This window comes from Palaemon carinicauda, chromosome 6 (genome assembly GCF_036898095.1).
Source record: "Palaemon carinicauda isolate YSFRI2023 chromosome 6, ASM3689809v2, whole genome shotgun sequence".
NCBI lineage: Eukaryota > Metazoa > Arthropoda > Malacostraca > Decapoda > Palaemonidae > Palaemon > Palaemon carinicauda.
This window is the reverse complement of record NC_090730.1, coordinates 170,888,315-170,909,487: the sequence shown is the minus strand read 5'-3', so window position 1 is coordinate 170,909,487 and position 21,173 is coordinate 170,888,315. Positions and strand designations below refer to the sequence as shown.

Here is a 21,173-nt window from a genome sequence, read left to right as displayed (position 1 = left end):
AGTCAAAATCGTCAATTTTCTTCCTAACGAAATTTCACAAGTCTCGTTGCAAAGTTTATTTGTTTCTCTCGGTTTTTTTTTCCCTTTCCTTTCTTTTTTACAATAAGTTGACTAGATTTTGTTTTTGTTTTCTACCGGGGCGCTGAATGAATAAATTAATGTTTACATTTCTTGTCATAAGTAATGAATTGCATACCGGGTGGTTAATTAACTGTGGTGGGTAGCAGTTAAGGTAGCGGAGGGTTTTAAGTGTATAGATGATAATGAATGGTATGGATGAAGACTCCAAAATTCGCAAAAAAAAAAAACTAGAGTGCAGACCTCCGCTAAGGCTTACACTTGTAGCATTGTTATTTTTTTGACACCAGTGTTTCATTTGGCTTTTTCATAATAATAATAATAATAATAATAATAAAGTCTTTATAGATTATATATGAAATATCTATTTTTACGTTACTGTTTTTAAAATATTTTATTAATTGTTAATTATTTCTCCTGTCGTTTATTTATGTACTTATTTCATTTCCTCACTGGGCTATTTTTTTCCTGTTGGAGCCTTTGGGATTATAGCATCCTGTTTTTCTAACAAGGGTTGTAGCTTAGGTAATAATAATAATAATAATGATAATATTTACAGAAAACCGAATTATTTATTATTATTTATTATTATTATTATTATTAGCTAAGCTACAACCCTAGTTGGAAAAGGAAAAACAGTCTAGTGAGGAAATGAAATAAGTAAATAAATAAAAGACATAAAAAATAATTAACAATTAATAAAATATTTTAAGAACAGTAACGTCAAAATAGATATTTCATATATAAACTATAAAAAGACTTTGTTATTGTTATTATTATTATTATTATTATTATTATCATCATTTGTTGTCGTTGTTTCAATTTTTATTATGACAATATTGCATTGAATTACGATTTCACTGAATATCTGCAACACAGGAGTGTATGAAAACCAGTTTTTCTTAAGACCAGTTTTTTGTTTTGTTTTTTCATTCTAGAAACCGGTTTTAACTAACAATTTCGTATAAAGGTTTATGAGAAATGACGTCATCCATGTTCACTTGTGTGTTCGTATGTTCAATCATCATCATCAACCGTGCGACAAGTGGGAAGAGAGAGAGAGAGAGAGAGAGAGAGAGAGAGAGAGAGAGAGAGAGAGAGAGAGAATCAAACTCGTTACTTGGAGAACATTTTTATTAGTAGTAGTACTATTAGTGTCATAGCCTCGAGTTCTCTTGCTTGAGGGTACACTCGGGCATACTATTCTATGTTTCTTTATTTCCTTTCCTCACTGGGCTATTTTCCTTGCTGGAAATATAGCATCATGTTTTTTTCAAAGTACGTTGTAGCTTGGCTACTACAACAACAACTACTACTATTTATACGTGCATATATATATATATATATATATATATATATATATATATATATATATATATATATATATATATAGTAGTAGTAGCCAAGCTAAAACGTACTTTGAAAAAAACCGGATGCCATATTTCCAGCAAGGAAAATAGCCCAGTGAGGAAAGGAAATAAAGAAACATAGAACAGTATGCCTGAGTGTACCCTCAAGCAAGAGAACTCGAGGCTATGACACTAATAGTACTACTACTAATAAAAATGTTCTCCAAGTAACGTGTTTGATTCTCTCTCTCTCTCTCTCTCTCTCTCTCTCTCTCTCTCTCTCTCTCTCTTCCCACTTGTCACACGGTTGATGATGATGATCGAACATACGAACACACAAGTGAACATGGATGACGTCATTTCTCCTAAACCTTTATACGAAATTGTTAGTTAAAACCGGTTTCCAGATTTAGAAAAACAAAACAAAACTGGTTTTAAGAAAAACTGGTTATTCAGTCAAATCGTAATGCAATGGAATATTGTCAAAATTTCACATACACAGACAATATACATACATACATATATATATATATATATATATGTATATATATATATATATATATATATATATATATATATATATATATATATATATATATATATATATATATATTAATCATCTCCTACTACGCCTATTGACGCAAAGGGCGTCCGTTAGATTTCACCAGTCATTTCTCTCTCTCTCTCTCTCTCTCTCTCTCTCTCTCTCTCTCTCTCTCTCTCTCTCTCTATATATATATATATATATATATATATATATATACACATATATATACAAATATATATGTATATATTTAATATACATACTGTATATGTGTATAATACATATATATATGTATATATATATATATATATATATATATATATATATATATAGAGAGAGAGAGAGAGAGAGAGAGAGAGAGAGAAATGACTAGCGAAATCTAACTGAGGCCCTTTGCGTCAATAGGCGTAAGAGTAAATGATTATATATATATATATATATATATATATATATATATATATGTGTGTGTGTGTGTGTGTATATATATATGTATATATATGTATATATACAGTATATATATATATATATATATATATATATATATATATATATATATATATATATATATATATTCCTTGAAGGCAATAGCCTTAGCGGCGTCAAGATGTTTCCTGCAGGAATTCTCTCATATTTCCTCAGCTTCTTTCACGTTTCCTGCAGGAATTCTCTCATATTTCCTCAGCTTCTTTGAGGTTTTTGGCGTAATCGTTTAGTCTAATAAAAGATGATTATTCCTTTCTCTCAGGCTTTCTTCTCTACAACACAGTTTCGACAAAACTCTGTCTTTATCAAGTGACTTCTGATGTATAAAAGGAATAATAAAATTATGTAAACCAGCTTGATAAAAATAGTTTTATCGAAACTGTGCTGTAGTGAAGAAAGCATGAAAGAGAGGAATAATCATCGTTTATTTAACTAAACGATTACACCTAAAACCTCAAAGAAGCTGAGGAAATATGGGAGAATTCCTGCAGGAATCATCTTGACGCCGATAAGGCTATTGCCTTCAAAGAATACCTGCTGATTCGAAACTGCTCCGGGAGACAAAATTTCAAAACGTCTCCAGAGGGTAAAAAAGTCTTCAGAGGCCAGTCTACTTTTTTCAATTATTATTATTATTATTATTATTATTATTAATAATAATAATAATATTATTATTATCTCATGTTAACACCGTTTTCTGACTGAAAAGAAGTATAAAAATGGCCGGGAATTCCGTCAGTGGAGCTTGTGACTCAAAACGTCTCCAGGAGGCTGAAAAGTCTTCAGAGCCTATAATCTACTTTTTCTTTTTTTCAAATTAATGCTCACTTCGCATCTGAGATTCGGTATGAATGATTATGGCTAACTACTTTAATCACGCATTTGCAATGTGGATGAACAATCTCAAAGCAAAACTCAACTGGCATCAAAATGCTGCTTCTGTTATTCAAGAACAGAATGCAGCATGCGAGGAAGTGAAGCTGAAATTACAGGAACAGCTGCGGACTCTACAAGAATCCTTTGTGTTCAAGTGGTTTTCGTGGCTCTTCCCAGAGGCACCGCGCTTCGGAGACTGTCATGCAATCGCCTCTCAGGATGGATTCATCAGTAGGTGGCTGCAGCGCTGTCCCGGGATTGGGGGCTTGTGGAAAGCCCGTGAGGAACTACAAGGGTGTGAACATGGATTGCGGCAAATGGAGTCAGAAGCTCTGCGATTCAACGACCAGTTGAAATCAACATGGTTCGGTGGCAGACTTCTCTCCGGATTCGACGTTGAACATCGGAATGGATTTTTGCATGGTAACAGGCCCATTTACATCGGTGTGGCTGGTGCTTTGGCCTTAATTACCGGAATCGTATTTGCTGTGAGAAAGACAGCAAATGAAGATGAAGGTGAAGGTACTCCAGAAATGGAAGCTGTTATCAGCGATAATCTAAACCTATTGGACGGACTGGAACTCGAAACTGATTATCTGGATGGAATCATTCCTGTGGAAAATCCTGAGGAGGAAAAGAGCAAGTTGGAGGGACAACTTAATGAATTGAGAGGAGTAGTCGATGAAATTATTGCACAGAAAGATGAGCAGGAAAAACTGAAAACTCAGAAAGATACTGAGTATCAAAACCTGCTAATTGAATGCGCCGAGAAAGATCTTCAAAGGAAAGAACAGGAGAAATTAATGCAAAATCTACAAGCTGAAAATGAAAAAATCACAAAAATGCAGGATGAAAAAACTGAGCTTCTAAATCAATTGAGGAATGAAATGGAAGAATTGAAAGCATTGAAAGAAAAGGAAATCATAGAACAGAAGTCTGACTATCAAAAACTCGAAAACGAAATCAACAAAAAGGATCTTCAACTGAAAGAACAGGATAAATTAAATCAAAATCTACAAGCTGAAAATGAAAAGCTCACAAAAATGCAGGATGAAAAAACTGAGCTTCTAAATCAATTGAGGAATGAAATGGAAGAATTGAAAGCATTGAAAGAACAGGAAATCATAGAAAAGACTTCTGACTATCAAAAACTCGAAAACGAAGTCAACAAAAAGGATCATCAACTGAAAGAACAGGATAAATTAAATCAAAATCTACAAGCTGAAAATGAAAAGCTCACAAAAATGCAGGATGAAAAAACTGAGCTTCTAAATCAATTGAGGAATGAAATGGAAGAATTGAAAGCATTGAAAGAAAAGGAAATCATAGCCAAGACGTCTGACTATCAAAAACTCGAAAACGAAATCAACAAAAAGGATCATCAGCTGGAAGAACAGGATAAATTAAATCAAAATCTACAAGCTGAAAATGAAAAAATCACAAAAATGCTGGATGAAAAAACTGAGCTTCTAAATCAAATGAGGAATGAAATGGAAGAATTGAAAGCATTGAAAGAAAAGGAAATCATGGAAAAGAAGTCTGACTATCAAAAACTCGAAAACGAAATCAACAAAAAGGATCTTCAACTGAAAGAACAGGATAAATTAAATCAAAATCTACAAGCTGAAAATGAAAAGCTCACAAAAATGCAGGATGAAAAAACTGAGCTTCTAAATCAATTGAGGAATGAAATGGAAGAATTGAAAGCATCGAAAGAACAGGAAATCATAGAAAAGACGTCTGACTATCAAAAACTCGAAAACGAAATCAACAAAAAGGATCTTCAAGTGAAAGAACAGGAGAAGTTATTGAAAACTATAAGAGCTGAAAACAAAGAGATACAACTGATCAATGAAAATGAAAATAAGAGAGGAAACTTACTTAAGGAAGGACTATTTTCTCAGATGAATAACAAGTTCAAAGAGGCTGTGGACATTTTCACTGCAGCCTTGGCTATCGAGACGGAGAAGGATGAAGAAACTGCTCTTTTGCATGTCCTTCGGGCTGAAGTGACCTCCGCCACTGATAATCCTCCTCATCTGCACATTGTGCTGGACTGTTGCAAGGCCATCGAGAAAGGCGTAGAAGGATGGAAAGCTTACATGTTACGAGGAAAGCACCTTCTCAAACTTGGCCTTTTCGACGCTGCCCTAAAGGACTTCGAAATTGTTAAGGTGAAGAAATCGGAAACAAATTTCAAAATCATTGATGATACTCTAGCTCTAAAGAAGCAATGGGAAGACAAAGGTCATTATGAGGTCTTGGGCGTGGAACAGACAGCCACGAAGGCTGAAATTATGAAAGCCTTCAAAGAGCTGTCCATGATGTGCCACCCGGACAGACATAGGGACAAACCCGAGTTCATACAGGACGCTTTCGAAGAGAAGTACAAGAAGATCGTGAATGCTAAACTTATTCTGGTGGACAAACAGAACCGAAGAGATTACGATGAAGAACTTCGGCGACAGTGCTCACAGCAGGAGGAACCCTGGGAATTTGGGGGATTCAACCCCTGGGGAAGGGATGATCGTTGGACTTATGATCAGGAGCCTCCAAGGAACAATCATGGACAGTGGACTTATGATCAGGAGCCTCCAAGGAACAATCATGGACAGTGGACTTATGATCAGGAGCCTCCAAGGAACAATCATGGACAGTGGACTTATGATCAGGAGCCTCCAAGGAACAATCATGGACAGTGGACTTATGATCAGGAGCCTCCAAGGAAAAATCATGGACGGAGGAACCAAGATCGACAGAATAATCAGGGTTATGGAGACCAATACTTCTATTAAGGTGGAACTTAAGTGTTTAGTGTAGTGAACATAAAAAGGTGTTTTAAATAAAAAAAAAATGAAAAAAAAATAAAAAAATACAAAAATAACAAAAAAATAAAAAAATACAAAAATACAAAAATGAAAAAAAAAATAAAAAATACAAAAATGAAAAAAATATATATATATATAGTGGAAAACTTTTTTTAGAATAAGTTTCAGTTAAGTTTTGATTTTTTTTCTCAAACAGAAAAAAAGTGGATTTTTTTTTTTTTAAGCATAAGTTTCAGTGAAGTTTTGAAATTATTTTTAGTTTATTGTTGTAAGGAAATTAAGATGCTTGGCTTAACCGCCTGGCCTTCTGATGCTTGGCTTAACCGCCTGGCCTTCTGATGCTTGGCTTAACCGCCCGGCCTTCTGATGCTTGGCTTAACCGCCTGGCCTTCTGATGCTTGGCTTAACCGCCCGGCCTTCTGATGCTTGTCTTTACCGCCTGGCCTATTGCTGCTTGGCTTAACCGCCTGGCCTTCTGATGCTTGGCTTAACCGCCTGGCCTTCTGATGCTTGGCTTAACCGCCTGGCCTTCTGATGCTTGGCTTAACCGCCTGGCCTTCTGATGCTTGGCTTAACCGCCTGGCCTTCTGATACTTGGCTTAACCGCCTGGCTTATTGCTGCTTGGCTTAACCGCCTGGCCTTTTGATACTTGGCTTAACCGCCTGGCTTATTGCTGCTTGGCTTAACCGCCTGGCCTTCTGATGCTTGGCTTAACCACCCGGCCTTCTGATGTTTGGCTTAACCGCCTGGCTTATTGCTGCTTGGCTTAACCGCCTGGCCTTCTGATGCTTGGCTTAACCGCCTGGCCTTCTGATGCTTGGCTTAACCGCCTGGCCTTCTGATGCTTGGCTTAACCGCCTGGCTTATTGCTGCTTGGCTTAACCGCCTGGCCTTCTGATGCTTGGCTTAACCGCCCGGCCTTCTGATGCTTGGCTTAACCGCCTGGCTTATTGCTGCTTGGCTTAACCGCCTGGCCTTCTGATGCTTGGCTTAACCGCCCGGCCTTCTGATGCTTGGCTTAACCGCCTGGCTTATTCCTGCTTGGCTTAACCGCCTGGCCTTCTGATGCTTGGCTTAACTGCCTGGCTTATTGCTGCTTGGCTTAACTGCCTGGCCTTCTGATGTTTGGCTTAACCGCCTGGCTTATTGCTGCTTGGCTTAACCGCCTGGCCTTCTAATGCTTGGCTTAACCGCCTGGCTTATTGCTGCTTGGCTTAACCGCCTGGCCTTCTGATACTTGGCTTAACCGCCTGGCTTATTGCTGCTTGGCTTAACCGCCTGGCCTTCTGATGCTTGGCTTAACCGCCTGCCCTTCTGATGCTTGGCTTAACCGCCTGGCTTATTGCTGCTTGGCTTAACCGCCTGGCCTTCTGATACTTGGCTTAACCGCCTGGCCTTCTGATACTTGGCTTAACCGCCTGGCTTATTGCTGCTTGGCTTAACCGCCTGGCCTTCTGATGCTTGGCTTAACCGCCTGGCCTTCTGATGCTTGGCTTAACTGCCTGGCCTTCTGATGCTTGGCTTAACCGCCTGGCCTTCCGATGCTTGGCTTAACCGCCCGGCCTTCTGATGTTTGGCTTAACCGCCTGGCTTATTGCTGCTTGGCTTAACTGCCTGGCCTTCTGATGCTTGGCTTAACCGCCCGGCCTTCTGATGCTTGGCTTAACCGCCTGGCTTATTGCTGCTTGGCTTAACCGCCTGGCCTTCTGATGCTTGGCTTAACTGCCTGGCTTATTGCTGCTTGGCTTAACTGCCTGGCCTTCTGATGTTTGGCTTAACCGCCTGGCTTATTGCTGCTTGGCTTAACCGCCTGGCCTTCTAATGCTTGGCTTAACCGCCTGGCTTATTGCTGCTTGGCTTAACCGCCTGGCCTTCTGATACTTGGCTTAACCGCCTGGCTTATTGCTGCTTGGCTTAACCGCCTGGCCTTCTGATGCTTGGCTTAACCGCCTGCCCTTCTGATGCTTGGCTTAACCGCCTGGCTTATTGCTGCTTGGCTTAACCGCCTGGCCTTCTGATACTTGGCTTAACCGCCTGGCCTTCTGATACTTGGCTTAACCGCCTGGCTTATTGCTGCTTGGCTTAACCGCCTGGCCTTCTGATGCTTGGCTTAACCGCCCAGCCTTCTGATGCTTGGCTTAACCGCCTGGCTTATTGCTGCTTGGCTTAACCGCCTGGCCTTCTGATGCTTGGCTTAACCGCCCGGCCTTCTGATGCTTGGCTTAACCGCCTGGCTTATTGCTGCTTGGCTTAACCGCCTGGCCTTCTGATGCTTGGCTTAACCGCCCGGCCTTCTGATGCTTGGCTTAACCGCCTGGCTTATTGCTGCTTGGCTTAACCGCCTGGCCTTCTGATGCTTGGCTTAACTGCCTGGCTTATTGCTGCTTGGCTTAACCGCCTGGCCTTCTGATGCTTGGCTTAACCGCCTGGACTTCTGATGCTTGGCTTAACCACCCGGCCTTCTGATGCTTGGCTTAACCGCCCGGCCTTCTGATGCTTGGCTTAACCGCCTGGCCTTCTGATGCTTGGCTTAACCGCCTGGCCTTCTGATGCTTGGCTTAACCGCCCGGCCTTCTGATGCTTGGCTTAACCGCCCGGCCTTCTGATGCTTGGCTTAACCGCCTGGCCTTCTGATGCTTGGCTTAACCGCCCAGCCTTCTGATGCTTGGCTTAACCGCCTGGCCTTCTGATGTTTGGCTTAACCGCCTGGCTTATTGCTGCTTGGCTTAACCGCCTGGCTTATTGCTGCTTGGCTTAACCGCCTGGCCTTCTGATGCTTGGCTTAACCGCCCGGCCTTCTGATGCTTGGCTTAACCGCCTGGCCTTCTGATGCTTGGCTTAACCGCCTGGCTTATTGCTGCTTGGCTTAACCGCCTGGCCTTCTGATGCTTGGCTTAACCGCCTGGCCTTCTGATGCTTGGCTTAACTGCCTGGCCTTCTGATGTTTGGCTTAACCGCCTGGCTTATTGCTGCTTGGCTTAACCGCCTGGCCTTCTAATGCTTGGCTTAACCGCCTGGCTTATTGCTGCTTGGCTTAACCGCCTGGCCTTCTGATGCTTGGCTTAACCGCCCGGCCTTCTGATGCTTGGCTTAACCGCCCGGCCTTCTGATGCTTGGCTTAACCGCCCGGCCTTCTGATGCTTGGCTTAACCGCCTGGCCTTCTGATGCTTGGCTTAACCGCCTGGCCTTCTGATGCTTGGCTTAACCGCCAGGCCTTCTGATGCTTGGCTTAACCGCCTGGCTTATTGCTGCTTGGCTTAACCGCCTGGCTTTCTGATGCTTGGCTTAACCGCCCGGCCTTCTGATGCTTGGCTTAACCGCCTGGCCTTCTGATGCTTGGCTTAACCGCCTGGCTTATTGCTGCTTGGCTTAACTGCCTGGCCTTCTGATGCTTGGCTTAACCGCCTGGCCTTCTGATGCTTGGCTTAACCGCCTGGCCTTCTGATGCTTGGCTTAACTGCCTGGCCTTCTGATGTTTGGCTTAACCGCCTGGCTTATTGCTGCTTGGCTTAACCGCCTGGCCTTCTGATGCTTGGCTTAACCGCCTGGCCTTCTGATGCTTGGCTTAACCGCCTGGCCTTCTGATGCTTGGCTTAACCGCCTGGCCTTCTGATGCTTGGCTTAACCGCCTGGCCTTCTGATGCTTGGCTTAACCGCCTGGCTTATTGCTGCTTGGCTTAACCGCCTGGCCTTCTGATGCTTGGCTTAACCGCCTGGCCTTCTGATGCTTGGCTTAACCGCCTGGCCTTCTGATGCTTGGCTTAACCGCCTGGCTTATTGCTGCTTGTCTTAACCGCCTGGCCTTCTGATGCTTGGTTCAACCGCCTGGCCTTCTGATGCTTGGCTTAACCGCCTGGCTTATTGCTGCTTGGCTTAACCGCCTGGCCTTCTGATGCTTGGCTTAACCGCCTGGCTTATTGCTGCTTGGCTTAACCGCCTGGCCTAGTGCTGCTTGGCTTAACCGCCTGGCCTTCTGATGCTTGGCTTAACCGCCTGGCCTTCTGATGCTTGGCTTAACCGCCTGTCCTTCTGATGCTTGGCTTAACCGCCTGGCTTAATGATGCTTGGCTTAACCGCCTGGCCTAATGATGCTTGGCTTAACCGCTTGGCCTAATAATGCTTGGCTTAACCGCCTGGCATAATAATGCTTGGCTTAAATGCCTGGCCTAATGGTGCTTGGCTTAACTGCCTTGGCTAAGGATGTTTGGCTCAACTGACAGGGCTAAGGAGGTTTGGCTAAACTACTTTGTCTGAGGGTGTATGGCTTAACTGCCTGGCCTAAGGGTGTTGGCTGACCTGCCCTATCTAGGAAGGTTTGGCTTAACTACCTGGTTTATGTGTGGCTGAACTGTCCGGAAAAAACCGAAACGCTTAACTGGCTGGCCTAAAAAGAAGGGCCTAGGTGACTGGACTTAAAATGTTTGGCATGAACGCGTGGACTAGGGATGTTTGGCTTACCTGATTTGTATAGGGGTGCTTGGCTTAACTACCTGGGCTAAGGTTGTATGGCGAAAATGCCTTGCCTTGGGAAATATGGCTTAGAGGCCATACCTAAGGAAGTTTTGCGTAACTGCCTCAGCTTAGGATGTTTGGCTCAACTGACTGGCCTATGAAAGTTTGGCTTAACTACCTTGGCTAAGGAGGGATGGCTTAACTGCCTGGCTTATTGCTGCTTGGCTTAACCGCCTGGCCTTCTGATGCTTGGCTTAACCGCCTGGCCTTCTGATGCTTGGCTTAACCGCCTGGCCTTCTGATGCTTGGCTTAACCGCCTGGCTTATTGCTGCTTGGCTTAACCGCCTGGCCTTCTGATGCTTGGCTTAACCGCCTGGCCTTCTGATGCTTGGCTTAACCGCCTGGCTTTTTGCTGCTTGGCTTAACCACCTGGCCTTCTGATGCTTGGCTTAACCGCCTGGCTTATTGCTGCTTGGCTTAACCGCCTGGCCTAGTGATGCTTGGCTTAACCGCCTGGCCTAGTGATGCTTGGCTTAACCGCCTGGCCTTCTGATGCTTGGCTTAACCGCCTGGCCTTCTGATGCTTGGCTTAACCGCCTGGCCTTCTGATGCTTGGCTTAACCGCCTGGCTTATTGCTGCTTGGCTTAACCGCCTGGCCTTTTGATGCTTGGCTTAACCGCTTGACTTAATGGGTCTTGGCTTAACCGCCTGGCCTAATGATGCTTGGCTTAACCGCTTGGCCTAATAATGCTTGGCTTAACCGCCTGGCCTAATAATGCTTGGCTGAAATGCCTGGCCTAATGGTGCTTGGCTTAACTGCCTTGGCTAAGGATGTTTGGCTCAACTGACAGGGCTAAGGAGGTTTGGCTAAACTACTTTGTCTGAGGGTGTATGGTTTAACTGCCTGGCCTAAGGGTGTTGGCTGACCTGCCCTATCTAAGAAGGTTTGGCTTAACTACCTGGTTTATGTGTGGCTGAACTGTCCGGAAAAAACCGAAACGCTTAACTGGCTGGCCTAAAAAGAAGGGCCTAGGTGACTGGACTTAAAATGTTTGGCATGAACGCGTGGACTAGGGATGTTTGGCTTACCTGATTTGTATAGGGGTGCTTGGCTTACTACCTGGGCTAAGGTTGTATGGCGAAAATGCCTTGCCTTGGGAAATATGGCTTAGAGGCCATACCTAAGGAAGTTTTGCGTAACTGCCTCAGCTTAGGATGTTTGGCTCAACTGACTGGCCTATGAAAGTTTGGCTTAACTATCTGGGCTAAGGAGGGATGGCTTAACTGCCTGGCCTAATGATGCTTGGCTTAACTGCCTGGCCTAATAATGCAAGGCTTAACTGCCTGGCCTAATAATGCTTGGCTTAACTGCCTGGCCTAATAATGCTTGGCTTAACTGCCTGGCCTAATGATGCTTGGCTTAACTGCCTGGCCTAATAATGCTTGGCTTAACTGCCAGGCCTGATGATGCTTGGATTAACCGCCTGGCCTTCTGATGCTTGGCTTAACCGCCTGGCCTGATGATGCCTGGCTTAATGGCCTGGCCTAATGATGCTTGGCTTAACCGCCTGGCCTAATGATACTTGGCTTAACCGCCTGGCCTAATGATGCTTGGCTTAACCACCTGGCCTAATGAGTCTTGGCTTAACTGCCTGGCCTAATGATGCTTGGCTTAACCACCTGGCCTAATGATGCTTGGCTTAACTGCCTGGCCTAATGATGCTTGGCTTAACTGCCTGGCCTGATGATGCTTGGCTTAACTGCCTGGCCTAATGATGCTTGGCTTAACTGCCTGGCCTAATGATGCTTGGCTTAACTGCCTGGCCTTCTGATGCTTGGCTTAAATACCTGGCCTAATAATGCAAGGCTCAACTACCTGGCCTAGTAATGATTGGCTTAACTGCCTGTCCTAATGATGCTTGGCTTAACAGCCAGGCCTAATAATGCTTGGCTTAACTGCCTGGCCTAATAATGCTTGCTTAACCGCCTGGTCTAGTGATGCTTGGCTTAACCACCTGGCCTAGTGATGCTTGGCTTAACTGCGTGGTCTAATAATGCTTGGCTTAATCGCCTGGCCTAAGGATGCTTGGCTCAACAGCCTGGCCTGATGATGTTTGGCTTAACCGCCTGGCCTTCTGATGCTTGGCTTAACCGCCTGGCCTTCTGATGCTTGGCTTAACCGCCTGGCTTATTCGCCTGGCTTATTGCTGCTTGGCTTAACTGCCTGGCCTTCTGATGCTTGGCTTAACCGCCTGGCCTTCTGATGCTTGGCTTAACCGCCTGGCCTTCTGATGCTTGGCTTAACCGCCTGGCCTTCTGATGCTTGGCTTAACCGCCTGGCTTATTGCTTTTTGGCTTAACCGCCTGGCCTTCTGATGCTTGGCTTAACCGCCTGGCCTTCTGATGCTTGGCTTAACTGCATGGCCTTCTGATGCTTGGCTTAACCGCCCGGCCTTCTGATGCTTGGCTTAACCGCCCGGCCTTCTGATGCTTGGCTTAACCGCCCGGCCTTCTGATGCTTGGCTTAACCGCCCGGCCTTCTGATGCTTGGCTTAACCGCCCGGCCTTCTGATGCTTGGCTTAACCGCCCGGCCTTCTGATGCTTGGCTTAACCGCCCGGCCTTCTGATGCTTGGCTTAACCGCCCGGCCTTCTGATGCTTGGCTTAACCGCCCGGCCTTCTGATGCTTGGCTTAACCGCCTGGCTTATTGCTTTTTGGCTTAACCGCCTGGCCTTCTGATGCTTGGCTTAACCGCCTGGCCTTTTGATGCTTGGCTTAACCGCCCGGCCTTCTGATGCTTGGCTTAACCACCTGGCCTTCTGATGCTTGGCTTAACCGCCTGGCCTTCTGATGCTTGGCTTAACCGCCTGGCCTTCTGATGCTTGGCTTAACCGCCTGGCTTATAAAAAACAAAAAAAATACAAAAATTAAAAAAAAATACAAAAATACAGAAATAAAAAAAAAATAAATACAAAAATGAAAAAAAAAAAAATATATATATATATATATATATATATATATATATATATATATATATATATATATATATATATATATAGTGGAAAACTTTTTTTAGAATAAGTTTCAGTTAAGTTTTGATTTTTTTTCAAACAAAAAAAAAAGTGGAAAATTTTATTTTAGCATAAGTTTCAGTGAAGTTTTGAAATTATTTAGTTTATTGTTGTAAGGAAATTAAGATGCTTGGCTTTACCGCCTGGCCTTCTGATGCTTGGCTTAACCGCCTGGCCTTCTGATGCTTGGCTTAACCGCCTGGCTTTCTGATGTTTGGCTTAACCGCCTGGCCTTCTGATGCTTGGCTTAACCGCCTGGCCTTCTGATGCTTGGCTTAACTGCCTGGCCTAATGATGCTTGGCTTAACCGCCTGGCCTAATGATGCTTGGCTTAACCACCTGGCCTAATGAGTCTTAGCTTAACTGCCTGGCCTAATGATGCTTGGCTTAACCACCTGGCCTAATGATGCTTGGCTTAACTGCCTGGCCTAATGATGCTTGGCTTAACTGCCTGGCCTGATGATGCTTGGCTTAACTGCCTGGCCTAATGATGCTTGGCTTAACTGCCTGGCCTAATTATGCTTGGCTTAACTGCCTGGCCTTCTGATTCTTGGCTTAAATACCTGGCCTAATAATGCAAGGCTCAACTACCTGGCCTAGTAATGATTGGCTTAACTGCCTGTCCTAATGATGCTTGGCTTAACAGCCAGGCCTAATAATGCTTGGCTTAACTGCCTGGCCTAATAATGCTTGCTTAACTGCCTGGTCTAGTGATGCTTGGCTTAACCGCCTGGCCTAGTGATGCTTGGCTTAACTGCCTGGTCTAATAATGCTTGGCTTAATCGCCTGGCCTAAGGATGCTTGGCTCAACAGCCTGGCCTGATGATGTTTGGCTTAACCGCCTGGCCTTTTGATGCTTGGCTTAACCGCCTAGCCTTCTGATGCTTGGCTTAACCGCCTGGCTTATTGCTGCTGGGCTTAACTGCCTGGCCTTCTGATGTTTGGCTTAACCGCCTGGCCTTCTGATGCTTGGCTTAACCGCCTGGCCTTCTGATGCTTGGCTTAACCGCCCGGCCTTCTGATGCTTGGCTTTACCGCCTGGCCTATTGCTGCTTGGCTTAACCGCCTGGCCTTCTGATACTTGGCTTAACCGCCTGGCATTCTGATGCTTGGCTTTACCGCCTGGCTTATTGCTGCTTGGCTTAACCACCTGGCCTTCTGATGCTTGGCTTAACCGCCTGGCCTTCTGATGCTTGGCTTAACCGCCTGGCTTATTGCTGCTTGGCTTAACCGCCTGGCCTTCTGATGCTTGGCTTAACCGCCTGGCCTTCTGATGCTTGGCTTAACCGCCTGTCCTTCTGATGCTTGGCTTAACCGCCTGGCCTTCTGATGCTTGGCTTAACCGCCTGGCTTTCTGATGTTTGGCTTAACCGCCTGGCCTTCTGATGCTTGGCTTAACCGCCTGGCCTTCTGATGCTTGGCTTAACCGCCTGGCTTATTGCTGCTTGGCTTAACCGCCTGGCTTATTGCTGCTTGGCTTAACCGCCTGGCCTTCTGATGCTTGGCTTAACCGCCTGGCCTTCTGAGGCTTGGCTTCACCGCCTGGCCTTCTAAGGCTTGGCTTCACCGCCTGGCCTTCTGATGCTTGGCTTAACCGCCCGGCCTTTTGATGCTTGGCTTAACCGCCCGGCCTTCTGATGCTTGGCTTAACCGCCCGGCCTTCTGATGCTTGGCTTAACCGCCCGGCCTTCTGATGCTTGGCTTAACCGCCCGGCCTTCTGATGCTTGGCTTAACCGCCCGGCCTTCTGATGCTTGGCTTAACCGCCCGGCCTTCTGATGCTTGGCTTAACCGCCCGGCCTTCTGATGCTTGGCTTAACCGCCTGGCCTTCTGATGCTTGGCTTAACCGCCTGGCTTATTGCTGCTTGGCTTAACCGCCTGGCCTTCTGATGCTTGGCTTAACCGCCTGGCCTTCTTATGCTTGGCTTAACCACCCGTCCATCTGATGCTTGGCTTAACCGCCTGGCCTTCTGATGCTTGGCTTAACCGCCTGGCCTTCTGATGCTTGGCTTAACCGCCCGGCCTTCTGATGCTTCGCTTAACCGCCTGGCCTTCTGATGCTTGGCTTAACCGCCTGGCTTATTGCTGCTTGGCTTAACCGCCTGGCCTTCTGATGCTTGGCTTAACCGCCTGGCCTTCTGATGCTTGGCTTAACCGCCTGGCCTTCTGATGCTTGGCTTAACCGCCTGGCCTTCTGATGCTTGGCTTAACCGCCTGGCCTTCTGAGGCTTGGCTTAACCGCCTGGCCTTCTGAGGCTTGGCTTAACCGCCTGGCCTTCTGATGCTTGGCTTAACCGCCCGGCCTTCCGATGCTTGGCTTAACCGCCTGGCTTATTGCTGCTTGGCTTAACCGCCTGGCCTTCTGATGCTTGGCTTAACCGCCTGGCCTTCTGATGCTTGGCTTAACCGCCTGGCCTTCTGATGCTTGGCTTAACCGCCTGGCCTTCTGATGCTTGGCTTAACCGCCTGGCTTATTGCTGCTTGGCTTAACCGCCCGGCCTTCTGATGCTTGGCTTAACCGCCCGGCCTTCTGATGCTTGGCTTAACCGCCCGGCCTTCTGATGCTTGGCTTAACCACCCGGCCTTTTGATGCTTGGTTAACCGCCCGGCCTTCTGATGCTTGGCTTAACCACCCGTCCATCTGATGCTTGGCTTAACCGCCTGGCCTTCTGATGCTTGGCTTAACCGCCCGGCCTTCTGATGCTTGGCTTAACCACCCGAACTTCTGATGCTTGGCTTAACCGCCCGGCCTTCTGATGCTTGGCTTAACCGCCTGGCCTTTTGATGCTTGGCTTAACCGCCTGGCCTTCTGATGCTTGGCTTAACTGCCTGGCCTTCTGATGCTTGGCTTAACCACCCGTCCATCTGATGCTTGGCTTAACCGCCTGGCCTTCTGATGCTTGGCTTAACCGCCTGGCCTTCTGAAGCTTGGCTTAACCGCCCGGCCTTCTGATGCTTGGCTTAACCGCCTGGCCTTCTGAGGCTTGGCTTAACCGCCTGGCTTATTGCTGCTTGGCTTAACCGCCCGGCCTTCTGATGCTTGGCTTAACCGCTTGGCCTTCTGATGCTTGGCTTAACCGCCTGGCCTTCTGATGCTTGGCTTAACCGCCTGGCCTTCTGATGCTTGGCTTAACCGCCTGGCCTTCTGAGGCTTGGCTTAACCGCCTGGCCTTCTGAGGCTTGGCTTAACCGCCTAGCCTTCTGATGCTTGGCTTAACCGCCCGGCCTTCTGATGCTTGGCTTAACCGCCTGGCTTATTGCTGCTTGGCTTAACCACCTGGCCTTCTGATGCTTGGCTTAACCGCCTGGCCTTCTGATGCTTGGCTTAACCGCTTGGCCTTCTGATGCTTGGCTTAACCGCCCGGCCTTCTGATGCTTCGCTTAACCGCCTGGCCTTCTGATGCTTGGCTTAACCGCCTGGCTTATTGCTGCTTGGCTTAACCGCCTGGCCTTCTGATGCTTGGCTTAACCGCCTGGCCTTCTGATGCTTGGCTTAACCGCCTGGCCTTCTGATGCTTGGCTTAACCGCCTGGCCTTCTGATGCTTGGCTTAACCGCCTGGCCTTCTGAGGCTTGGCTTAACCGCCTGGCCTTCTGAGGCTTGGCTTAACCGCCTGGCCTTCTGATGCTTGGCTTAACCGCCCGGCCTTCTGATGCTTGGCTTAACCGCCTGGCTTATTGCTGCTTGGCTTAACCGCCTGGCCTTCTGATGCTTGGCTTAACCGCCTGGCCTTCTGATGCTTGGCTTAACCGCCTGGCCTTCTGATGCTTGGCTTAACCGCCTGGCCTTCTGATGCTTGGCTTAACCGCCTGGCTTATTGCTGCTTGGCTTAACCTCCCGGCCTTCTGATGCTTGGCTTAACCGCCCGGCCTTCTGATGCTTGGCTTAACCGCCCGGCCTTCTGATGCTTGGCTTAACCACCCGGCCTTTTGATGCTTGGTTAACCGCCCGGCCTTCTGATGCTTGGCTTAACCACCCGTCCATCTGATGCTTGGCTTAACCGCCTGGCCTTCTGATGCTTGGCTTAACCGCCCGGCCTTCTGATGCTTGGCTTAACCACCCGAACTTCTGATGCTTGGCTTAACCGCCCGGCCTTCTGATGCTTGGCTTAACTGCCTGGCCTTCTGATGCTTGGCTTAACCACCCGTCCATCTGATGCTTGGCTTAACCGCCTGGCCTTCTGATGCTTGGCTTAACCGCCTGGCCTTCTGAAGCTTGGCTTAACCGCCCGGCCTTCTGATGCTTGGCTTAACCGCCTGGCCTTCTGAGGCTTGGCTTAACCGCCTGGCTTATTGCTGCTTGGCTTAACCGCCCGGCCTTCTGATGCTTGGCTTAACCGCCTGGCCTTCTGATGCTTGGCTTAACCGCCTGGCCTTCTGATGCTTGGCTTAACCGCCTGGCCTTCTGATGCTTGGCATAACCGCCTGGCCTTCTGAGGCTTGGCTTAACCGCCTGGCCTTCTGAGGCTTGGCTTAACCGCCTGGCCTTCTGATGCTTGGCTTAACCGCCCGGCCTTCTGATGCTTGGCTTAACCGCCTGGCTTATTGCTGCTTGGCTTAACCACCTGGCCTTCTGATGCTTGGCTTAACCGCCTGGCCTTCTGATGCTTGGCTTAGCCGCCTGGCCTTCTGATGCTTGGCTTAACCGCCTGGCCTTCTGATGCTTGGCTTAACCGCTTGGCTTATTGCTGCTTGGCTTAACCGCCTGGCCTTCTGATGCTTGGCTTAACCGCCTGGCCTTCTGATGCTTGGCTTAACCGCCTGGCCTTCTGAGGCTTGGCTTAACCGCCTGGCCTTCTGATGCTTGGCTTAACCGCCTGGCATATTGCTGCTTGGCTTAACCGCCCGGCCTTTTGATGCTTGGCTTAACCGCCCGGCCTTCTGATGCTTGGCTTAACCGCCCGGCCTTCTGATGCTTGGCTTAACCACCCGGCCTTTTGATGCTTGGTTAACCGCCCGGCCTTCTGATGCTTGGCTTAACCACCCGTCCATCTGATGCTTGGCTTAACCGCCTGGCCTTCTGATGCTTGGCTTAACCGCCCGGCCTTCTGATGCTTGGCTTAACCGCCCGGACTTCTGATGCTTGGCTTAACCGCCCGGCCTTCTGATGCTTGGCTTAACCGCCCGGTCTTCTGATGCTTGGCTTAACCGCCCGGCCTTCTGATGCTTAGCTTAACCGCCCGGCCTTCTGATGCTTGGCTTAACCGCCCGGCCTTCTGATGCTTGGCTTAACCGCCTGGCTTATTGCTGCTGGGCTTAACCGCCTGGCCTTTTGATGCTTGGCTTAACCGCCCGGCCTTCTGATGCTTGGCTTAACCGCCTGGACTTCTGATGCTTGGCTTAACCGCCTGGCCTTCTGATGCTTGGCTTAACCGCCTGGCCTTCTGATGCTTGGCTTAACCGCCTGGCTTATAAAAAACAAAAAAATACAAAAATAAAAAAAAATAAAAAAAACAAAAATGAAAAAAAAATAAAAAATACAAAAATTAAAAAAAAAAATATATATATAGTGGAAAACTTTTTTTAGAATAAGTTTCAGTTAAGTTTTGATTTTTTTTTTCAAACAAAAAAGAGTGGAAAATTTTATTTTAGCATAAGTTTCAGTGAAGTTTTGAAATTATTTAGTTTATTGTTGTAAGGAAATTAAGATGCTTGGCTTTACCGCCTGGCCTATTGCTGCTTGGCTTAACCGCCTGGCCTTCTGATGCTTGGCTTAACCGCCTGGCCTTCTGATGCTTGGCTTAACCGCCTAGCCTTCTGATGCTTGGCTTAACCGCCTGGCCTTCTGATGCTTGGCTTAACCGCCTGGCCTTCTGATACTTGGCTTAACCGCCTGGCATTCTGATGCTTGGCTTAACCGCCTGGCCTATTGCTGCTTGGCTTAACCGCCCCGCCTTCTGATGCTTGGCTTAACCGCCTGGCCTTCTGATACTTGGCTTAACCGCCTGGCCTATTGCTGCTTGGCTTAACCGCCCGCCTTCTGATGCTTGGCTTAACCGCCTGGCCTTTTGATGCTTGGCTTAACCGCCCGGCCTTATGATGCTTGGCTTAACCGCCTGGCCTTCTGATGCTTGGCTTAACCGCCTGGCCTTCTGATGCTTGGCTTAACCGCCTGGCCTTTTGATGATTGGCTTAACCGCCCGGCCTTATGATGCTTGGCTTAACCGCCCGGCCTTCTGATGCTTGGCTTAACCGCCCGGCCTTCTGATGCTTGGCTTAACCGCCTGGCTTATTGCTGCTTGGCTTAACCGCCTGGCCTTTTGATGCTTGGCTTAACCGCCTGGCTTTTTGATGCTTGGCTTAACCGCCTGGCCTTCTGATGCTTGGCTTAACCGCCTGGCCTTCTGATGCTTGGCTTAACCGCCTGGCCTTCTGATGCTTGGCTTAACCGCCTGGCTTATAAAAAAAAAATAAAAAAATAAAAAAAAAATAAAAAATACAAAAATGAAAAAAAATAAAAAATACAAAAATGAAAAAAAAAATATATATATAGTGGAAAACTTTTTTTAGAATAAGTTTCAGTTAAGTTTTGATTTTTTTTTCAAACAAAAAAAAAGTGGAAAATTTTTTTTTAGCATAAGTTTCAGTGAAGTTTTGAAATTATTTAGTTTATTGTTGTAAGGAAATTAAGATGCTTGGCTTTACCGCCTGGCCTATTGCTGCTTGGCTTAACCGCCTGGCCTTCTGATGCTTGGCTTAAACGCCTGGCCTTCTGATGCTTGGCTTCACCGCCTGGCCTTCTGATGCTTGGCTTAACCGCCTGGCCTTCTGATGCTTGGCTTATTGCTGCTTGGCTTAACTGCCTGGCTTATTGCTGCTTGGCTTAACCGCCAGGCCTTCTGATGCTTGGCTTAACCACCTGGCCTTCTGATGCTTGGCTTAACCGCCTGGCCTTCTGATGCTTGGCTTAACCGCCTGGCTTATTGCTGCTTGGCTTAACCGCCCGGCCTTCTATTGCTTGGCTTAACCGCCTGGCCTTCTGATGCTTGGCTTAACGGCCTGTCCTTCTGATGCTTGGCTTAACCGCCTGGCCTTCTGATGCTTGGCTTAACCGCCTGGCCTTCTGATGCTTGGCTTAACCGCCTGGCCTTCTGATGCTTGGCTTAACCACCTGGCCTTCTGATGCTTGGCTTAACCGCCTGGCCTTCTGATGCTTGGCTTAACCGCCTGGCTTATTGCTGCTTGGCTTAACCGCCCGGCCTTCTAATGCTTGGCTTAACCGCCCGGCCTTCTGATGCTTGGCTTAACCGCCTGTCCTTCTGATGCTTGGCTTAACCGCCTGGCCTTCTGATGCTTGGCTTAACCGCCTGGCCTTCTGATGCTTGGCTTAACCGCCTGGCCTTCTGATGCCTGGCTTATTGCTGCTTGGCTTAACCGCCCGGCCTTCTGATGCTTGGCTTAACCGCCTGGCCTTCTGATGCTTGGCTTAACCGCCTGGCCTTCTGATGCTTGGCTTAACCGCCTGGCCTTCTGATGCTTGGCATAACC

General features: G+C 47.1%; 1 protein-coding gene across 1 annotated transcript; it reads left to right on the top strand.

Annotated features, from left to right (window-relative positions):
• Nucleotides 1-3,311: 3,311 nt before the first annotated feature.
• On the top strand, nt 3,312-6,125 carry LOC137643351 (flagellar attachment zone protein 1-like). Its single transcript, XM_068376181.1, has one exon. It carries the CDS (start codon nt 3,312-3,314, stop codon nt 6,123-6,125), a length of 2,814 nt encoding a protein of 937 aa, XP_068232282.1.
• The last annotated feature ends 15,048 nt before the right edge of the window (nt 6,126-21,173 follow it).